The sequence below is a fragment of the Peromyscus maniculatus genome, chromosome 20 (assembly GCF_049852395.1).
Source record: "Peromyscus maniculatus bairdii isolate BWxNUB_F1_BW_parent chromosome 20, HU_Pman_BW_mat_3.1, whole genome shotgun sequence".
NCBI classification, from domain to species: domain Eukaryota; kingdom Metazoa; phylum Chordata; class Mammalia; order Rodentia; family Cricetidae; genus Peromyscus; species Peromyscus maniculatus.
Window position 1 is genome coordinate 72296178 of NC_134871.1, and position 20935 is coordinate 72317112.

The window sequence follows — 20935 nt, forward strand, 5'->3', positions numbered from 1 at the left end:
CGAGTGCTGTGATTAAAGGTGTGTGCCACCACCACTGCCTGGCTACCATTTTCAGTTTTAAAGCTTTATTTTGGATGGCTGGAGAGATGGCTCAGCAGTTAGGAGCACCTGCTGTTCTTGTTATTTTATCTGCCTGGGTGTTTTGGCTACACGTGTGTCTGTGCACCACATGGATGCCTGGTGTCCATGGAGGACAGAAAAGGGTGTCAGGTCTTTTGGAACTAGTTACAGTTGTGAGCTACCATGTGGGTGCTGGTAACCAAACCTGGGTCTTCTACAAGAATGGCAAGTGTTTTTGACCCCAGTGCCATCTCACCAACCCTACAATGTGATTTTGTTGTTACTTGTTTGTTTTTCCAGACAGGGTTTCTCTGTGTAAGCCTCTGCCTCCCGAGTGCTGGGATCAACGGTGTGTGCCACCACCACCCAGCCTGAGATTTTTTTTTTAACTCTGAAATTTTTCATATCCTTTCTGATTCTCAAGTTTGGAAAATGAGATCAACTGTAGTATGGACTGTGGAATCTTCCTCTGTTCAGAATGCTACCGATCTGGCTCCCAATAATGGACTAGGAAGGATCTTGGGCATAGTGGAGTAGCTCTAAACACTTGACCTCTGTCTGAGAAAGGCTGAAGGTCCCACACCTTCTTCCAAGGTCAGCAATGGGTAGAGATTTTGTAGTTATCACAGGGTTCTCAGCCAGGCAGCCAAGGTCCCTTCCTCCCACTCTGCAGAGAAAAGAGGAGGTGGTTGAAGAAAGGATATGAGATTGGTTCTCTGCTCCTCCCTTTCTCTCCGTTTTCTCCCCCACAGCAGCCTTCTCCCCCACAGAGCCTGGGAGAGGATGGAGGGGGCGGAGTTGGGGCTTGAGGGCTTGGAAGCCCTGGTGCCCTGCATCTGTAGGAAGCCCTGGTGCCCTGCATCATCTGTAGGAAGCCTTGGCTGGGCTGGCTGTGATGGTTTATGCCGTCCTGCTGCCATCCTTTAGCAGGATGCTGGGGACACTGGGGCTCTGGACACTGCTTCCTGCGGTTGCACAAGGTAAGTGTCTGCAGACAGGTCTTTGCAGTGCCCAGTAAGGGAAAAGGCAAACCTGAAGCAGCAGCTACCCATTTGGAAGAGGAAGAAGAGGTAAGTGGGCTGGATGAATGAAGATGAAGGGCAGAGCCACGTGTTCCCAGGGTGGGGATCAGACCTCAGACCTCTCCTGACCCTGTGCCTCTGCCATACTGACCCTGGCATCGTAGTTTGCTGCTCCTTTTGGCTGCTGGGTGTCCTGCCTTCACTTGCCCCTTCTTGACTCCCCTTTCTTCACCGTGGACTTCAGTGTCCCCAGACAGGAGGACCTGTGTGTTCTTTGAGGCTCCTGGAGTTCGGGGAAGCACAAAGACACTGGGGGAAGTGCTGGATACAAGACCAGGCCCCCCCAAGAGCATCCGCTGCCTCTATAGTCATTGCTGCTTTGCAATCTGGAATCTGACCCATGGCCGGGCACACGTGGAGATGCAAGGTGAATGGCAAAATCCGTGGTGTGTGAGAGCTAGGGTGGGGGAGAGGCATGTCCAGGGAGACAGCCAAGAGGGAGAGGGAGAAGTGGAATGTGTAGAGGAGAGAAAAAGCATGTCAGATGCAAGGGATGCCTTTGACAGAGAAGGGATTGTTCTCGGCCCCCAGACCTCATTGCTCTCTCTCTCCCTTCTCTCCTTCCCCTGACCCATCCTCTCAGGATGCCGGGACAGTGACGAGCCAGGCTGTGAGTCCCTGCACTGTGACCCAGTCCCCCGAGCCCACCCAAGCCCCGGCTCCACTCTCTTCACATGCTCCTGCAGCACGGATTTCTGCAATGCCAATTACAGCCTTCTGCCTCCTTCAGGGAACCAAGGGGCTCCTGGCCCCCAGGACCCCCAGCCCACCCCAGGTAGTTGCCCTCTCCAGGATACTAGAGCCCAGGGGGGCAGGGGCATAGGTCAGGATGAGAACCAGGGCCAGTTCTCAGCCCACCCCCACCAAAAGTTTTCCTCCTCTTGGCCTTGGGAAGTTGGTTGCCCTGGTGACTGGGAGATAAGGGGGCTTGTGACCAGCATGGGGGTGGTTTGGAAAGAATCTCTTGGAAGAGGGGAGAGGCTCAGTGCTCACCCACATGTCTTCTTGCCTTGCTGTCCAGGTGGGCCCATCTGGATGGCACTGCTGCTGCTGGGGATGTTCCTTGTGCTGCTGCTGGGCAGCATCATCTTGGGTACTAATCTCTCCCACCCCTCGCTTGTGATAGCAAGATGCTTCCCCAAAGCCCCAAGCCTACTCTAGGCTCTGTTGACCTCCCCAGTTCCGGGATCCCCACATAGGCCCCTGGCTGCCTCCATCCTGTGCGCCTTGCCCCAAGGTTCTTCTCTGCTTCAGCCCTGCTACAGCGAAAGTCCTGCGGAGTGCATAGTGGGTCAGACCCGGAGCCAGACTCAGGAGGTGACTGCAGCGAGGACCTGCCGGAGCTGGCTGGGCTATGCTTCTCCCAGGTGCTTCAGGGAAGGAGGGTGGGCTCCTCCGGTGCTCCTCCTGGAGGTTCCGCCGGGAAGGAAGCCTGGCTCTGAGGCCAGCTCAGAAGTTCACACTCAGTGCAGTGTTTCCGCCAGGTCATCCAAGAAGGAGGTCACGCAGTCGTGTGGGCCGGGAGGCTGCAGGGTGAGATGGTAGCCATCAAGGCCTTTCCCCCAAGGGCTGTGGCCCAGTTCCGAGCTGAGAGAGCTGTGTACCAGCTGCCCGGCCTGCAGCACGATCACATTGTGCGCTTTATCACTGCTGGCCAGGGGGGCCCTGGCCCCCTGCCCTCTGTGCCTTTACTGGTACTGGAACTGTACCCTAAGGTGAGCACCAAGAAATGTCCATAATGTGTACTGTGCCTATGTGTGGGCTCATGGAGGTGCTGTGTAATAGTGACCTCACCCATGCCTACTCTCCTGCTTCATGCTTTCCTTAGAGCATTTTTTCTTTCTTTCTTTTCTTTTTCTTTTTCTTTCTTTCTTTTTTTTTCCTTTTTATGTGTGTGGCTTTTTGAGACAGTTTCTCTGTGTGTCCCTGGCTGTCCTGGAACTTACTCTGTAGAGCAGGCTGGCCTCAAACTTACGAAGATCTGCCTGATCCTCTGCCTCCTGAGTGCTGGGACTAAAGGTGTGCACCACCACCACCACCCAGCTGGAAGTGAGCCATTGTTCAATACGTATCCAGGCATAGCTGTCCAATTCGTTCATCTGTTCCTTTAACCAATATTTATAAACAATATGGCAAGCACTGCTACATGCTGGAAAAGCACACATGGTCCCTAATTTCACAGACTTTATAGACTAACGAATGGGTCTCAGACACGGGTAAACACAAAAAGAAGTACTGAATGTCAAGTGTGCTAAGAGTGAAAGGAAAGGGCGTTGGATACGATAAGAAATAAAAATCCGGGGCTGGAGGGATGGCTCAGAGGTTAAGAGCACTGGCTGTTCTTCCAGAGGTCCTGAGTTCAATTCCCAGCAACCACATTGTGGCTCACAACCATCTGTAATGAGATCTGGCGCCCTCTTCTGGCCTGCAGCCATACATGCAGGCAGAACACTGTATACATAATAAGTAAATCTTTAAAAAAGAAAAAAAAAGAGTGCAAAAAAAAAAGAAAGAAAGAAAGAAAGAAAGAAAGAAAGAAAGAAAGAAAGAAAGAAAGAAAGAAAGAAAGAAAGAAAGAAAGAAAGAAAGAAAGAAAGAAAGAAAGAAAGAAAGAAAGAAAGAAAGAAAGAAATAATAATCCGGACCTGGAGAGATGACTCAGAGGTTAGGAGCACTGGCTGTCCTTCCAGAGGTCCTGAGTTCAATTCCCAGCAACCACATGATGGCTCACAACCATCTACAATGAGATCTGGTGCCCTCTTCTGGCCTGCAGACAGAACACTCACTGTATACATAATAAATAAATCTTTAAAAAAAAATAATGAAAGAAAGAAATAATAATCCGATGTGACCCGAGGGGACGGTGCGATGGCTCAGCTGTAAAGATTCTTGCTGTGCAAGCCTTGGGGACCTGAGTTCAGTCCCCACCCCACCAAGTTGTCCTCTGACCTCCACATATGCAGCAAGGCCTGTGCTCCCAAAGATAATAATACTAACAATAAAAAATATGTATGCAGTTGTTTCGCCTGCATGTTTGTCTGTACACCAAATGCATGCCTGGTGCCTGTGAAAGCCAGGCGAGGGCACTGGATCCTGGGGCTGGAGTTTCAGATGAGCTGCTGTGTGGGTACTGGGGATTAAACCCCAGTCCTCTGGAAGGGCAGGCAGTGCGTCTGCTGAGCCATTGCTCCAGTCCCTTAGATTTTTTATTTTAATAAGAAGAGAGGATGTGTGTGGCCTGAGGTAGGAAACAAACAGTGTGAAGACAAGAAAGCTGGAGGTAGTGGTGCTTGACTGCTGTCCCAGCACTTGGGAGGCTGAAACAGGAGGACAGAAGTGAATTCCAGGCTAGCCTGGGCTACAAAACCCTGACTCAAGAAAATAAAACAAGCCTGAGTGCAGTGGTACAACCCTAAATCCCAGTATCTGGGAGTCAGAGGCAGGTAGATCTACATGAGTTCGAGGCCAGCCAAGGTTACATAGTAAGACCCTATCCAAAAACAAACAAAAAAACAAAACAGCCCCCCTCAAAAGAAAACAAACCCCAAAAACAGTGAAGAGGAAGAGGTAGGCAAAGGCGAGGGCACCTGGAGCCTGGGCCTGTGGAAGACATTTTAAATTCTATGCACTGCTCTAGGCACTTTGAACACATTTGCATGCTTTATCTTTACAAGCATACTGTGAGGTAGAAATTGCTATCCACAGATGAGAAAGGAAAGTCATTTGCCCAAGATCTGTGACTCGAGAGTCTGGCTCCTCACTGCAGCTACTGTCTCCTGTTTATCCCCTATCAGCACTGTCCGTCCGTCTGTCTCTTTAGGTGAGACCCCTCCCCACTCCTTTGCCCTAATTGTACTTCAGCTCCTAACCTGCTACAGTACTTAAATCCAGCGATTTCCCCCAGATTTTATCAACCTTTACAACTCATTGTTGAGTCCTTGAGGTCTGGAAAGTTCCCTTTTTTTTATTTTTTATTTTTATTTTTTGTTCATTTCTAGCCAGGCCGTGGTGGCTCATGACTTTAATCCTAGCACTTGGGAGGCAGAGGCAGGTGGATTTCTGAGTTCAAGATCATGCTGGTCTACAGAGTTAGCTCCAGAACAGTCAGGGCTACACAGAGAAACCCTGTCTTTTTTGTTTGTTTGTTTGTTTTTCGAGATAGGGTTTCTCTGTATAGTCCTGGCTGTCCTGGAACTCACAGAGATCCATCTGCTTCTGCCTCTCAGGTGCTGGGACTAAAGGTTTGCGCCACTACCACCCGGCAAAACCCTGTCTTGAAAAACAAAAACAAAATTATTTTTATTTATGGGTTTGTGTTCCTGTCTGCATGTGGGTATGTGAAAATGAATGCGGGTACTCTCAGAGATTAAAGGTATCAGATCCCCTGGAGCTGGAGTTATAGGCAGTCAACTAACTGATGTTGATGCTGACTTGAACTCAGGCTCACTAAGACCAGTCACTCTAGCCCAAAAGTAAAATACATTTTTGTTTGTTCCTTTGAGACAGGGTCTCTCTATGTAGCCCTGGCTGTCCTGGAACTCACTCTGTAGACCAGGCTGGCCTGGAACTCACAGAGATCCACCTGACTCTGCCTCCAGAGTGCTGGAATTAAAGGCGTGTGCCACCATGTCTGGCTGAAAGTAAAATAAGTGTTAAAAAGGAAAGAAAAAGACAAAAGAGAGCCAGGTGTGTTGCACACCTGTAATGCCAAGAAAAAGAAAAAGAAGAAGAAAAATCCTGCCATGGTGGTTTGTGCTTGTAATCACCGTACAAAGGAGATGGAGATAGCCAGGTCTCTGGGGCTTGTTATGGCCAGCCTGGCCTATTGAGTGAGCTCCAGTTAGTAAGAGAACCTGTTCCAAAAATACATGTACAGATACACAATTCCTTCTTGTTTGCTTCACTTCCTCCGACTGCCATGAGCACTGCAGTCATGGGTGCTTTACAGCCATGGCATTTAGTTCATTGTTATATTGAGGCCTTTATTGTATTCTTTGTTTATGTCATAATCTCACTCCTGAGGCACGGAGCTGCCTGGGCACAGTCGTTGGCACACCCGCAGACGCTCAGCATGCCAATGAATGGCCTGTGTCCCCTTGTTCCCCCTCCGTTAGCTCTACCCACCCATGCCTATGCAGGCCTGATACTCTAGGCAGGAGATTTGAGGGACGCCCTTGACTACCTTTGTCCTGAGTCCTCTGAGTCACCCATGACGGTGACTCCTGAGTCAGACTGCTTGCATGTGAACTCCACCCCCCCAGCCCCACCCCCACCCCCACCCCCACCCCCACCCCCACCCCCACCCCCGTCTCACCATTTGACCTCAAGCAAGCTTGCTCAGCATCCTCTAAAGCTCCGACTCTAACCAGGTGTGGTAGTTTGTGCCTGTAATGCTGGCACTCGGGAGGTAGAGGCAGGAGGATCACTGCAAGCTCGATGGCAGGCAGCCTCATCCTCATAGTGACTTCCATGTCAGCCAGGGTTACAGACATACATAGTGAGGCCCTGCCAAGAACAAAGTGGCCGGTAGGGGTGGGGGCTGGCGGGGAGGGACCGAGGGGAAGAAGGTAGAAGGTCCTTCAAGATGGCTCCGTGGGTAAAGGCGCTTCCACCAAACCTGAAGACCCGAGTTCAATCCCTGGAACCCACATGGTGAGAGGAGAGAACCAACTTCAGGACCTTGTCTTCCACCCCCTCGGCATGTAGCATGTGGGTGCCCACGTACAGACACATACACCACACGCAAATAAGAAAGTGTCCTAGTATTTTAAAGAAAGGCGAGAAAGAGAGGAAAAAAGAAAAAAATATCCACAAAAATCAGGGTGATCAGAATTCCTTTGCGCCGGGGTCCTCACGAGGACTATAGAAAACCCTGTTTGAAGGACCCGTGCCACAGTTAAGTATTCAGTACCCCTGAATTAAGCCATACCCCCGGCCCCCCATTGGGCCTTAAATGTAGGAGCTTCCTGCTTCAGCCTCTTGAGTGCTGAGATTACATGCACATGCTACCATGTCTGGCTAAAATTATTATTATTATTATCATTATCATTATGTGTGTGTGTGTGTGTGTGTGTGTGTGTGTGTGTGTGTGTCCGTCCTTGTGTGCTTTCGGGCAGGGTCTCCTGTAACCCAGACTGGCTTCTCTCTGATCCTCCTTCTACTTCCCAGGCCCTGGGACGGCAGGCGTACAGTAGTATCACACGCTGCTAGAGTTGCTCTATATTTCCTTGTCACTTTGACTGATGCGTACTCTCATGCCTCCGCTGTCTGCAGTGTCCTGACCTGGTTCTGTCAGGGTGTCTGTCTGCTGGGGAGGAGCGGGCTGGTGCGTGGGGGGTCCGTGAGTAGATCTCTGCCTCCCGGGGGTGATCTTCCCCTAGTTCCCTGTGCTCTGCTCTCCTTGGCTTTTCTGCAGGGCTCACTGCGTCACTACTTGACGCAGTATACCAGCGACTGGGGGAGTTCCCTGAGGATGGCTCTGTCCCTGGCCGAGGGCCTGGCGTTCCTCCATGAAGAGCGCTGGCGGGATGGTGAGTGCTGGAGCTGGCAACAGGGAGGCAGGGCAGTCAGGACAGCGTCAAGGGAAACTAGAAGACCTGTGTTCCTCAAGCCTTGGATTTCCCCACAGGCCAATATAAACCAGGCATTGCTCACCGAGACCTGAGCAGCCAGAATGTGCTCATTCGGGAAGACAGGTCATGTGCCATTGGGGACCTGGGCCTTGCCTTGGTGCTCCCTGGCCTTGCTCGGCCCCCGGCCTCAGCACCCACCCAACCCCGAGGCCCAGCTGCCATTTTGGAGGTGAGTGTTTTTTGGTAAGTGTGAGGCCTGAGATGATGGTGGTGCCCATGAGCACACAACCATTGCTGTGGTAACAGCGCAGCTTTGCCAGTCGGTGGGACGTGGCTGAGTCTGTAATTGGGGGGAACTGTGGGCCCGAGCTCAGAGCTGTAGGGCCAGTTTCCATAGAGGTAATTCTTGGCATTCCATATCTTATCCTTCAGGCCGGCACCCAGAGGTACATGGCTCCAGAGCTCTTGGACAAGACTCTAGACCTACAGGACTGGGGCACAGCCCTCCAGAGAGCAGATATTTACTCCCTGGCTCTGCTCCTGTGGGAGATCCTCAGCCGCTGTTCAGATCTGAGGCCTGGTAAAGTCTCCACCCCCAGTGTCCCACCTGCCGAAGGCTGACCTCCCCCCTGGCCTGACTGTAGAAGGCTATGACCGTCCCTAGTTTTTCTACCTGGGAGCCCCCTAACCAGGGCAGGTTGACATAGTGCCTATCCTTTTCCCAGACCGCAGACCACCACCTTTTCAGTTGGCCTATGAGGCAGAACTGGGCAGCAATCCCAGTGCCTGTGAGCTCTGGGCCTTGGCAGTAGAGGAGAGGAGACGCCCCAACATCCCGTCCGCCTGGAGCGACTCTGCCACAGTAAGAGGCCACAGGCTCCCCAACTGTGGACCAGGGGAGGGGGCTGGGTATGGATTTCAAGGACTTGCCTGCTGCAACCAGACCCTTCTACTCCTGTACTTGCCCTCAGTTTACCTTTCCTTTCCCGAGACACAGGCCTACCTACCCCTTCACTCCCCCAGTCAGCTCTTTGTTCCGTGTCCCCCTCTGAGAAGTCCTCTCTGGCTTTTCTCCCACTTGGAGCTCTGCCCCGTGACAGTGCCTCTTCCAGTACCATGGGCCCCCAAATTCAATCCAGTGCCCAGTCATTTTGTACTATACAGCTGTGTTTCTGCTGTGGACCAATTAAAGCCAGTTCTAGGTATAACAAGGTTCTAGGTATAACAACAAGGTTCTAGGTATAACAAGGTTCTAGGTGTAACAAGGCCAGAAGAGTTGCCTGACAGTGGAAGTGCAGAGCTCTTCACAAATGATTTCCTGAGATGCCCTTTCTCCTGCTGTCCTGCCTGAAATTTCTTTTTTTTTTTTTTTTTTTTTTTTTTTTTGGTTTTTTTTGAGACAGGGTTTCTCTGTGTAGCTTTGCGCCTTTTCCTGGAACTCACTTGGTAGCCCAGGCTGGCCTCGAACTCACAGAGATCCGCCTGGCTCTGCCTCCCAAGTGCTGGGATTAAAGGCGTGCGCCACCACCGCCCGGCCTCCTGCCTGAAATTTCTATCCTACAGATGTCTGTTGGGTTAGCCAACAGAAGCCACACTGGTTGACTGAGAGGGAGGAGAGTAACTTTCCATTAGCGTGTAAGTTGTCAGCCTGAATTATCCTCAGAGGAAAAGGTAGACCCTTTGGAAGGTGTCCAGGGATTCTGTCATAGGGAACAAACCTCTTGGGCCTGGACTTTGGGGGAATGGGCCTGGGGGTGCTCCACAAGTGGAGTGTGGAGTCAGGGGTGGTGGAGCTTGGCAGGGGCTCTGTGCCGAGTGAGGCGGTGAGAGGTGGGAGAAGTGAACACTGAAGACGTCCACTCTGGGGTGGGTCAGCTCTGCCACTCCTCTTCCCTCCAGGACCCCGGGGGGCTGAAGGAGCTCCTGGAAGACTGCTGGGATGCAGACCCAGAAGCACGGCTAACGGCTGAGTGTGTGCAGCAGCGCCTGGCAGCCCTGGCTGACCCTCAGCTGGCTTCCTCCTTCCCAGAGAGCTGTCCACAGGCCTGCACCCCTCTCTGCCCAGAAGACTGTCCGTCAGCACCTGCCTCTGCCGCTGTCCCCTGCAGGCCTCAGCAGGGCGCCTGCTACCTCGGTGCTCAGCCTGTCAGTACCAGTGTTCGTGTATAAACGAGCAGCTGGTGTGAACTCTATACAGCTAACATACATGTGGCGATCACATGCCTGCTGCTGTCATTCTCTGTGGGCTTATACCCATGGGGTACATATGCTCAGGAAAGAGAGTAAAGATTTCCCACTGTTGGCCTTGGGCTTGTCTCCTTTTTTTTCTTTCTTCTTTTTCACTAATGTGTATGTATGTATGTATGTATGTATGTATGTATGTATGTATGTATTCTTTGGTTTTTCGAGACAGGGTTTCTCTATGTAATAGTCCTGGTTGTCCTGGAACTCATTCTGTAGACCAGGCTGGCCCCCAACTCAGAGATCCACCTGCCTCTGCCTCCTGAGTGCTGGGATTAAAGGTGTGCGCCACCACCACCCAGCTTATTTATTTATTTTAAGATCTCTTTATTTGTAGTATGTATGTCTGTGAGTTTATGTGCACCACATGCATGCAGGAGCCCTTGGAGGCCAGAAGAGGGCATCAGATCCCCTGGGACTGGAGTTACAGGTAGTTAGTTGTGAGGCACCGTGTGGATGCTGCGAACAGATCCTGTGTGAAAGCAGTAATTGTTCTAAGCCCCTAAGCCATCTCTTTAGCCCTTCATTTATTATTTATTTTTTGAGGCAGAGTCTTGCCTTGGCTGACCTACTACTCAATATGTAGCCCAGGCTACTCTCAAACTTGCAAATATCCTCCTGCCTCAGTATCTCAAGTATTGGGATTACAGGTTTGAGGCACTAGCATTTATGTGTGTGCGTGTGTGTATATATGTATACATATATACACACACATATATAATATTACATACACACACACACATATATATAATATTACATACATACACACACATATGTATTAGACAAGGTCTCACTATGGCTGGCCTGGAACTCACTTTGTAGACCAAGTTGACCTTGAACTTACAGAAGTCCACTGCCTCTCTCTCTCAAGTGCTAGAATTAAAGGTGTGTGCCACCATGCCAGGCACCAACATACAAACAGACACACAAAGAGCACATATAATTGCTTCAGCAGCACATATACTAAAATTACAGTGATACCGAGGTCACCATGGTCTTTGTGCAAGGATGACACACAAATTTGTGAAGCATTCCATGTATTTTCAAAAGGGCCTCTTTGAAAATATACACGTTTCCCTTCAGATTCTATACATTGAGAGTAAAATTTCCAACAGGTGGTGGTGGCAGCGCACACTTTTAATCCCAGCACTCAGGAGGTAGAGGCAGAGAGAGGCAGGTGGATCTCTGTGAGTTTGAGGCCAGCCTGGGCTACAGATTAAGTTCCAGGACAGCCAGGGATACACAGAGAAACCCTGTCTCAAAAAAAAAAAAAAAAAAAAAAAGGTAAAATTTCCTTTTACCCTAGTGTATTAGTCACGGTCCTGTATTGTAACAGGACTTATAAAATGAATCCATCCATCCATCCATCCATCCATCCATATCTACCTATCTATCTATCTATCTATCTATCTATCTATCTATCTATCTTTATCTATATATAAAACGAGAATTTATTAGAATGACTTACAGGCTACCATCCAGCTAATCCAACAATGGCTGGCTGTGAACAGAAAGTCTAAGAATCTAGTAGTTGCTCAGTCCACAAGGCTGGATGTCTCCACTGGTCTTCAGTACACACTGGAGTCCTGAAGAACTAGGCTGTAATGCCAGGAAGAAATGAACTTGCTGGCAAGGTGAGGGCAAACAGGCAAAGAGCAAAAGCTCCCTTCCTTCTTCCATGTCCTTACCTGTTTCCAGCAGGTGTGACCCAGATTCAAGGTGTGTCTTCCCACCTCAAGATCTGGATTAGACATGGATCTACCTACTTCAAATGAAGCAAAACTCTCTCATAGGTGTGCCCTCCATTTATGGATTTTAGTTAATTCCAGATGTAGTTGTTGACAACCAAGAATAGTCACCTCGCCCAATAAAATGCATTTTAAATATTTATAAAAGTTCAAGATCTCCAGGACAGGCACCAAAACTACACAGGGAAACTCTGTCTCAAAAAACAAACAAACAAACAAACAAACAAAATAAATAAATAAATAAATAAATAAATAAATAAAAGTTCAAGGTCACCTTGGCTTCATAACAAGATTGAGGCCATTATTGTGAGACATCCAAGGGAGTCTGCTTAAGGGGTATAGGGGGTTTATTAGAACATAAATTAGAGAAAACAACTCATTAGACAGAATAGGTAAATCCTTGCAGGGTCCTGGAAGGTTGATGTCCAGTCCCATGCTGCTCCTGCTGCCTGAGTCAGTCAGCGCCATCCAAGCCCAGATGGGAGAGAAGGGGCCAGGTGTACGTGCCCCTCAGCTTAAGATAGCCCCAAGGCCACACCCTAGGGGCTGGTACTTCAAGGCCATAGGTGGAACAGGTACCCACTACAAGGCATCCTAGGCTAAGTGTAAGGTCCTGTCTCAAAAAAAAAAAAGTATAGAAGGGGTAAGGTGACTGGGGGGGTGGGGGTGGGGGAGTTAATGGAGAACTGAGGGCCAGGCCTTGTTGTGAAGTGCTTCATTCATTTATCATTTTATTTATGGACAGGGTCTCATGATGTAGCCCAGGGTGGCCTCAGACTCCCTGTGTAGTCAAAGATGACTTTGAACTCCTCCTGATCCTTCAGCCTTAACCTCCACAGTGCTGGGATTACAGGCTTGGGTCACGATACCTACTTTTCTTCTTCTTCTTCTTCTTCTTCTTCTTCTTCTTCTTCTTCTTCTCCTCCTCCTCCTCCTCCTCCTCCTCCTCCTCCTCCTCCTCCTCCTCCTCCTCCTCCTTCTTTTCCTTCTCCTTCTCCTTTTTCTTCTTCTTTTCTTCTCCTCCTCCTTCTCTTCCTCCTCCTCCTTCTCTCTCTTCTTTCTCCTTCTTTTTGGTGATAGCTAGATAAATCCCTTTATTTCACCATTTTTCCTTTCCTAAGCTAAACACCACTTTGTTTTCTATTTATTTATGGTGAAACAAAAATCTCACTCTGTAGCCTGGATTGCTGTGTGGTTCAGTGGTCCAGGTTGACCTCCACTTGAGCTCCTGCCTTGGCCTTTCAAGTGCTAGAATTACAGGTGTGTCAGAGGAGAATTTCCAGGAGTCTGTTCTCTCCAATCCTGTGGGTCCTGGCGATTGGACTGAGGTTGTCTGGCTTGGCAGTACGTGCCTTTACCTGCTAGGCCATCTTGCCAGTCCCTTTCAGGATAATCTTTAAAATCTCATTATACCACGCCTCTGCTCCGTCTGCTTCTGTTTTCCATGGCAGTTCTCTTGGCCCCTGTACACAGGAGGAAACTAGACTGGAAAAGTTCAGATGGTGTGTGAAGTTGAATAGCTTTTAAATAATGATGAAAGGTTTCCAGCCATGGAAAGTGTTTACGGAGGCTGGAGTGATGGCCCAGCAGTTAAGAGCAACAGTTGCTCTCCCAGAAGACCCAAGTTTAATCCCACATGGCAACTCACAATTCCTGTCCCAGGGGAATCTGATGCCCTCTGTTGACTAATAGAACTACTACAGTGTGGTGGCCCACGCCTTCACTTCCCCTCTAAGCAGAGGCAGGTGGATCTCTGTGAGTTTGAGGCCGCGTGGTCTAGGAGTGAGTTCCAGGACAGCTAGGGATACACAGAGAAACCTCTCTCGAAAAACCAAAACAATAAAATAAATAATTCCTTCCTCTTTCCAGGCCCTAGTACTACTCTAGCCCAGGGTCAAAACCACAGGAACTCTATTCCCAGGGCCCCTCCCGCTTTCTCTACCCCGAGCCACACCTGGAGGCGACTAACTCTCAGCATCACTCATTTCCCTCTGCCTGGAAAGGAACCGGAGGTCTTTAACCATCTGCAGAGCCAGAGGGAACCTATAAACCACCAAAACTCTCCGCCAGCACCAGGACATCCGGGGCACCGCACCTTAGAAAAGGACCCCGCCCTGGAGGAAGCTCCAGTTTCTCAAACTCTTAGATAAGGACGCGCGCGCGCGCGCGCACACACACACACACACACACACACGCACGCATGCACGCACAAAAGTGCAAACCGAGTTACAAACAGTCCCCTGGCCCCAGTTAAGAGGAAAGAAGGGAATCAGGGAGGCCAGGTACCCTGTCACCTTCCCAAGACCGCCGGACCTGCTGCCGTCCTCCTTTTGAGTCTGAGTTCGCACATGAAATCTTTTACATTGCTATGGATTTTAGTTTATTGATACAAATTTAAAGTTAATTTTGTTATACTGTATGTATATTTCTACTCTTGTTTAAGGTATCGTTTGTGCAGCTCATTTGAAATTATAATGTATAATGAAGAAATACAGATTAATAATTAGTCTTCTATGGTAGTCAAACTTATAGTCATGTTAGTTAAGTTTTCTAGGTATACATAGATATATTTCAATTAGATAGGTAATCTTCAAACACTTCAAAAACCTACAGAATATGGCATTTAAAATGTTTTAAAAACTTAAAACTTTCTGGACAGTGAGACACGTCTGATCCTGGCAGCACTGATTTACTTCAAAGAGAAAGATGGGCACTGAAGACACTCTATATGGAGTTTATCTTCTTCTTGGCAAAAATAGCCATTTGGGCAAGAAACTGCTCTTACCTGAACTGCTGATAACATGTTATATAAACTGGAGAAGCGGGACCCATAGGAAGGTGACCACTGAACTTTGAAAAGCAAAACGATTCTTCGGGTTCCTGCTTCACAGAGGAGACTGCCAAACATTCTACAGGACACAGGGAGAAGCCACTAAAAAACTCTAGGCCTATGTGTTGCAGAGGAACTTTGGATGACTGTCCAGGCAGCTAGCTATCTCTGTCATTTTTGATTTTTGGAAGTGTGGGAACCTGTTCTTGGGTTCCTCGTGGCTTTACCCAGCAGGTCCGAATAGAAGATGATCAGGACCACGGGCCTGAGTGCAGGGGTCTGAGATGGTCTGCACTTGGCTGTGCTGGGGGAGGAGGTCTTTTGCTCCACCTCTTGGCGTCTCTATAAAAACCCTGGGCCAGGGACAGTCGGGGCCCCGTTGGAATAGGTTCCAGGCCCTCTCGAGGCTATCCTTTATTTTCTCTCTGTTTATCTCCGTGATATTCTCCGCTATAAATCCTTCTATCTAATATTTCCTGCTAATTGCTCAAGAAAACTCTGGGGAACTGTGGGGGTGGTGGGTAAACGCCCCACATGGAAGTTGCTTACTATGCATTTCCTGTTTACTTAGGTAATATTATATCCTTCTGGAGTTTTTGATGTAGTTGAAGACTAGATAGTTATAATTTTCCTTGGTTATGATAAAAGATAAATTAGATATGAAACTTTAGACTCACAAATATAGAACAGATGATAGAATATTTTCTTTAATTTTGCCCAAATAGACTGGATATTGTAACTATAATTCTAGCCTGTTAACTGTTCTAGTATATGTAATTTTACTACATTAAAGTTAAAACCTTCCTTTTTGATTAGACAGAAAAGGGGAAATGCAGTGGGATAATACTCTTGTACACTGGCTTAATAAAACACTGATTGGCCAGTAGCCAGGCAGGAAGTATAGGCAGGGTGAGCAGGTTCAAGCCACATGGCTAAACATAGTTAAGAATTATGGGTTAATTTAAGTGTAAGAGCTAGCCAGTAATAAGTCTGAGCTAATGGCCAAGCAGTTATAAATAATATTAAGCACCTGAGTGATCATTTTATAAGTGGCTGCAGGTCCACAGGGGGCCAGGTAGGATCTATGAAACCTTCTAACTACATCTCCCCTCCCCTATAAGGTCTCATATAGCCCAGGCTAATCTTGAACTTCAAGTGCAGTAGTAGACAAGGTGACTTTGAACCCCACATCCTTCTGCCTACACCTGCTTAACCCCTGTCAGGGTTACAGGAAAGTGCCACCATGTATGGCTCCGTAACTCATCTTAGAAACATTTCCAATATGCTTAAGAAAAATGAGCGATCCTTAAATGTTGTGTGCTGCACAGGGCTCACGCAAACCCACCAGACAACAAAACAACACCAAACAAGAACGGGCAACGGCGGCGGCGGCAATCCAGGGGCTCATGGCAGGCCGGGCAGGGAAGACAGAAGTGGAGGCATTCCAGGTGTATCCAGGATGCAGAAAGGCAGCGTGTGTTGCACTGGGGTTAGGGTGGAATAGGGGGCATGGTGGGTGACCTAGAGCATAATGGCTGAGTGAGGAGAGCTGCTGTGAGTCTGAGGCCGGCTAGCCTGGGCTACAGAGTGAAACCCAATCTCAGCAACAACAACAGCAAAGACAACAGAAGGAAGACCTAGGTTTTTGTTTCAAGCCACCCCACAGGTGAGGAGTTTTGTGAGAGATGGGGCATCTGTCTTTCCCTCAAGAATGTGTCTTTGCTTTTCACAGTCTGGGGATATTGAGGCTTCGGGCTGGGACACAGCAGCACCCTACCCTCACCCCTGTCCCTGAAGGAGTTTCTTTGTGTGGCCTGGGTTATCCTAGAACTTGAACTCTGAGGTCTGCCTGCCTCTGCCTCCAGAGTAAAGGTGTGGGCCACCACTGCTCCGCTTCTCTCTGTGGTTTCAAGCAGGCTTGGCTGGCCTCAAACTCCACCAGAAGCTACCCTTGGCCTTGAATTATGACAGGCAAGTGCCACTAGACGAGGCTTGCACCGCCTTTTTTGTTTTTAATTTTTTTTTTTTTTAACAACACCTAATATACTCACTGACTTGTAACCTCAAACCAATGACAGGGACTGGAGAGATGGCTCAACAGTTAAGAGCACTTGCTTCTCATTCATAGTACCTGGGTTCAGTTCCCAACACCCACGTAGCCGCTCACAACCATCAGCAGTTCCAGGGAATTTGGTGACCTCTTCTGACCTCCGCTGTCATCAAGCGGGCACTTGGTGCACATGCATACATTCCGGCAAAACACTCATACGCATGAAAAAATAAATTAAAAAATTTTAAAATAAATCAGTAACCCAGTGAGAGTTTATCTCGGTGGTTCCGGATCTTTGCTTGCCGCTGGCCCTGCCCGGGCTCCGCCCTAGGGAGCGTTTCTGCTGTGTTTGTGTTTGTGAAATATACCTGCGTGTCCGTATTTCATCACGCAATGCTTCCCCAAAAGGCTCCGCCTGGCGGCTAGAGCGACCGTTTCCTCCTAGTTTAGTTGGACTACAGCGATTGACAAGTCAGTTCTCCAATCATCACGCCGAGGGACCACATAGTTGTCAACTAGGTCACAGGGCGGTGCGGAAGCATAGAATGAATAGGGGTGACCAGGAAGTGCGAACTCAGACTGGAAAGGAGGACGGCAGCAGGTCCGGCGGTCTTGGGAAGGTGACAGGGTACCTGGCCTCCCTGATTCCCTTCTTTCCTCTTAACTGGGGCCAGGGGACTGTTTGTAACTCAGAACTAGGAACTCGGTTTGCACTTTTGTGCGTGTGTGTGTGTGTGTGTGTGTGTGTGTGTGTGTGTCCTTATCTAAGAGTTTGAGGAACTGGAGCTTCCTTCTTGCTGCTCCAGGGCGGGGTCCTTCCTAAGGTGCGGTGCCCCGGGTGTCCTGGTGCTGGCAGAGAGTTTAGGTGGTTTATAGGTTCCCTCTGGCTCTGCAGATGGGAAACCTCCGGTTTAAAGACCTCCGGTTCCTTTCCAGGCAGAGGGAAATGAGTGATGGGGAGAGTTAGTCGCCTCCAGGTGTGGCTCGGGGTAGAGAAAGCGGGAGGGGCCCTGGGGATAGAATTCCTGTGGTTTTGACCCTGGACTAGAGTAGTACTAGGGCCTGGAAAGAGGAAGGAATTATTTATTTTATTGTTTTGGTTTTTCGCGACTAAAGGCGTGGGCCACCACACCTAGTAGTGTTCTATTAGTCAGAACCTTTGTTTTTGTTTTTGTTTTTTGGTTTTTCGAGACAGGGTTTCTCTGCGTAGCTTTGAGCCCTTCCTGGAGCTCACTTGGTGGCCCAGGCTGGCCTGGCTCTGCCTCCCGAGTGCTGGGATTAAAGGCGTGCGCCACCACCGCCCGGCTAGTCAGAACCTTTGTAAGGCAGAGGCTAGAGGGTGGGGCTCAGACTCTAGAAAGTCCTCTTGCCCTCCTGGGACCTTCAGATTTCTGCCTCTTTTCCTTCTTAGGCTGGAGCTCACTAACATCTAGACATGTGGAATCCTAATGCTGGTAAGTACCCGGGGCTCTCCTCTGCCCACCCCACCCCCAGCCCATTTTGCAATGGAACAGTCAGTTTCTGTATCTACAAGCAAGAAGTTTCTCTCCCACAAGCAAAAGCGAAGTCTTGGACCACTGCTACCCAGTTTTCCCTTTCCCCAAGTGTTAATAAAAGTAGCAAGGCTGGGCGGCGGTGGCCCACCACGCCTTTAATCCCAGCACTCGGGAGGCAGAGCCAGGCGGATCTTTGTGAGTTCGAGGCCAGCCTGGTCTACAGAGCGAGATCCAGGACAGGCCAAAACTACACGGAGAAACGTTGTCTCAAAAAACCAAAAAAAAAAAAAAAGAAAAAGAAAAAGAAAAAGAAAAGCAGCAATTTTTGTTATTTGTTGACAGAGGTTTCTAATCTTTATTTGCTGGTTCTTTTTCCAGGGCCTAATCCATATCCACCCCATGTCGTGTGCCCAGGAGGTCCCAATCCCGCCTGTCCACCGCCTGTCAATCATCCTGCCTTTCCTCCTGGCCCCTGTCCTCCAGGAGTTCCTCAGGGAAACCCAGCCTTCCCTCCGTGTCGGCCCCCTTATCCTGTACCTCAACCAGGATGTCCAGGATACCCACCCTCAGGTCCCTACCCTCCCCCATGCCCACCACCTGCTCCTGGCATGTGCCCTGTGAATCCTCTGGCTCCTGGCATGGTATGCCCGGGAACAGTGGTAGACAAGAAAATGCGGAAGAAGATGAAGAAAGCTCATAAAAAGATGCACAAACACCACAAGCATGGAAAGGTCGGTGTCCTCTGGAGCCTGGCTGGGGAAGGAGTGTCCGTCAGAGGGACTGGGGGCAGGGGCGGGGAGGGGCTCATGGTTTGTGGGCGTGGGAGATGGCAATCACGTTATTTTGGCGGATGACTTTTCCTTCATGTGAAGGAATCCTTCTGCGAGGAATTTAATAATATCGAGGCATCAGATTTCTCCTGTTTTCTGAAAAGGAAAAGTGAATCATTGGAGGGTATCAGAGCCCAAAGCCCCTCCCTTCTCTACCTGATTCTTTCCCAGACCACCCCCCAACCCGAGACCCTGCAGGTGTATCCTTTGGCAAGTTGGACACACCCCCTGAGGTTGTCTAATTGTCAACTGAGTCAGTCTTTTGACAAAACCACATATAATAATTAACAGAATGGTAAACATGGCCTTAGTCCCAGGGTTTCCTTTATCTCCTTCAGCGTTCCCAGGATGTTGTTAGTTACCTAGGAGTTCCTTCTGTGACTCAGCCTCCAGCAAAGCCTGGGGTAAAAGGGGATTTTTAATCTTCCTTCCACTGGAATGCTAATTATTATCAGGGAGGGTGGGAGTTTCCTTGAGGACCTAGGTCTCCAAGCTTCAGTTAGATTTTTATGCCCAATGTTGTGGATTGGGGCTCCAGTTCCTGATTCTAGGTCTTTGGTAGAAATGTTTGGAGTAAAGAAAGGAAAGGAGAGACTGGATGAAGGAGAGAACTCTGGAGAGTCTAAAAGTGTTTTTAGTTGGTGGAGGTGTGTCTGTATGGATCCTTGGATGGGATTTCTCCAGCCATCTGCATCTCCACCTTCCCCACTTTTCCCCCTCGTGGGGCTTGGAGGTACCAGGTACCGCCTCACCCACACAGGCGCCCTGAGGTGCATAGATTCTGATTTGTGATTGTCCTTACTTGCAGCTAATAAACAGGGATTTATAAGGCAATATAAATTTTGTTTTCCAAAAGCTGTGCTATGTTTATGTATTCCATATTCCTGGCCTTGCCTAGGTGTGGATAGGGAGAAACTCCATCTGAAGAAAACATGTTCAGTTCTGTGCAGTGGTTGAGGACAATTTAATCCATTCCTGTATGCTCACTGCTGAAGGAAACCCTTGATTTTGTTGGTCATGAAGCAGGAGGGGATAAGACTCCTGCCCAAACCGGATACTTTGGGTGGATGGGTGGGGCATCAAGAATGGCCCTTGGAGTGACCGAAGGTCGTTTGGATCTGATGCTATGTCCTTTCCCCTTGCAGCATTCTTCCTCTTCCTCCTCCTCTTCCAGCAGTGACTCTGACTGAACGCAGGGCCCGGACCCTCCTCCCCTCAAGTCTCACCAGCTCCGCCCTCCCATCAGGCTCCCGCTGTCACCTGAGGGAGCTTAGCCCTCTGCCCCCAGTCCTGCCTGTGCCTCCCCTGCTCTTCAGCCCTGGCTGTCTGGGGAGAATGGGAAGAAGATTGCCATGGGCTAAGCAAAGGCTGCCCTTCTCCCTGCGGGATATGGTCATAGTTGATGAGTCAGCAGGGTGAGACTCCTGGGCTCAGTGGTGAAGACAGTTTTAAGATCTGCACACTGCGATCTTTTTCATCTTTTGTAATGCTGTACTTTTGTAATGATGGCATGTTAGGGGGATACGGTGGCGACTGTGTTCCCGGCTGGCCTCTTATTGATCGCAGTAACAGCTGCTGGGAAATAGGGTCCCCTTACTTGATGAGCTCTTTAGAGCTCTTAGATCAAAATGTTATCTCAGATGGCTCTAAGTCCAAATAAAAGCTACTCTCCCAGCTCACCTGTGCCACTACCTTGACTGGGCTCAGGACCTTGCGTGGCTTTTGCTGCTCTTGGTCACATCCTTTGAAGTGTGTCGCTTTTTTTTTTTCTTCCTCTGAGAGTCTCACACCACCCAGGCTTCGCTATGTAGTCAAAGATCACCTTGATGTACTGATCCTCCTGTTTCTACCTTTGGAGTGCTGGGATCATAAGTTCGGGCCCCCACCCCCTGCTTATGGGCTTCAGTTCGGCCTGGCGCTTTGCCAACTGAGTTACATCCCCAGCTTGGTGCCATTTTAGGAAGGAGCCAGCACACAAGTGAGGACACTACACTCATCTTTTTTTTTTTTTTGGATACATGGTTTC

General features: G+C 49.2%; 2 protein-coding genes and 1 pseudogene across 5 annotated transcripts; all 3 read left to right on the forward strand.

Moving 5' to 3' along the window:
* The first annotated feature begins 824 nt into the window (after window positions 1-824).
* Window positions 825-10023, forward strand: Amhr2 (anti-Mullerian hormone receptor type 2). 2 transcript variants are annotated; one of them, XM_016000390.3, is made up of 11 exons: window positions 825-1040; window positions 1327-1509; window positions 1726-1917; window positions 2164-2235; window positions 2397-2509; window positions 2627-2857; window positions 7558-7672; window positions 7753-7943; window positions 8147-8294; window positions 8440-8576; window positions 9614-10023. In XM_016000390.3, the coding sequence occupies exons 1-11, from the start codon at window positions 956-958 to the stop codon at window positions 9881-9883; spliced, it is 1737 nt and encodes a 578-aa protein (XP_015855876.2). In that variant the 5' UTR covers window positions 825-955; the 3' UTR covers window positions 9884-10023. The 2 variants fall into 2 exon arrangements, with proteins under 2 accessions (XP_015855876.2, XP_006981981.3); XM_006981919.4 differs by having other exon boundaries at window positions 7771-7943.
* An 875-nt stretch (window positions 10024-10898) lies between these two features.
* LOC121824588 (U6 spliceosomal RNA) lies at window positions 10899-10998 on the forward strand (annotated as a pseudogene).
* A 6078-nt stretch (window positions 10999-17076) lies between these two features.
* Prr13 (proline rich 13) lies at window positions 17077-20588 on the forward strand. Of its 3 annotated transcripts, none has more exons than XM_006981841.4 (4): window positions 17077-17184; window positions 17995-18037; window positions 18458-18810; window positions 20055-20588. In XM_006981841.4, exons 2-4 carry the CDS (start codon window positions 18019-18021, stop codon window positions 20097-20099), a joined length of 417 nt encoding a protein of 138 aa, XP_006981903.1. In that variant the 5' UTR covers window positions 17077-17184; window positions 17995-18018; the 3' UTR covers window positions 20100-20588. The 3 variants fall into 3 exon arrangements, with proteins under 3 accessions (XP_006981903.1, XP_006981904.1, XP_015855885.1); XM_006981842.4 differs by having other exon boundaries at window positions 17094-17203; XM_016000399.3 differs by having other exon boundaries at window positions 17108-17211.
* The last annotated feature ends 347 nt before the right edge of the window (window positions 20589-20935 follow it).

What these genes read in the sequence shown, in the direction of transcription:
- Amhr2 (XM_016000390.3), top strand. Translation starts at nt 956, where the DNA reads ATGGTTTATGCCGTCCTGCTGCCATCCTTTAGCAGGATGCTGGGGACA. An exon ending in GGCACACGTGGAGATGCAAG is followed by an intron (nt 1,510 to 1,725) that starts GTGAATGGCAAA and finishes CCATCCTCTCAG; the next exon opens with GATGCCGGGACAGTGACGAG. An exon ending in GCCCAGCTGCCATTTTGGAG is followed by an intron (nt 7,944 to 8,146) that starts GTGAGTGTTTTT and finishes CTTATCCTTCAG; the next exon opens with GCCGGCACCCAGAGGTACAT.
- Prr13 (XM_006981841.4), top strand. An exon ending in AACACCACAAGCATGGAAAG is followed by an intron (nt 18,811 to 20,054) that starts GTCGGTGTCCTC and finishes TTCCCCTTGCAG; the next exon opens with CATTCTTCCTCTTCCTCCTC.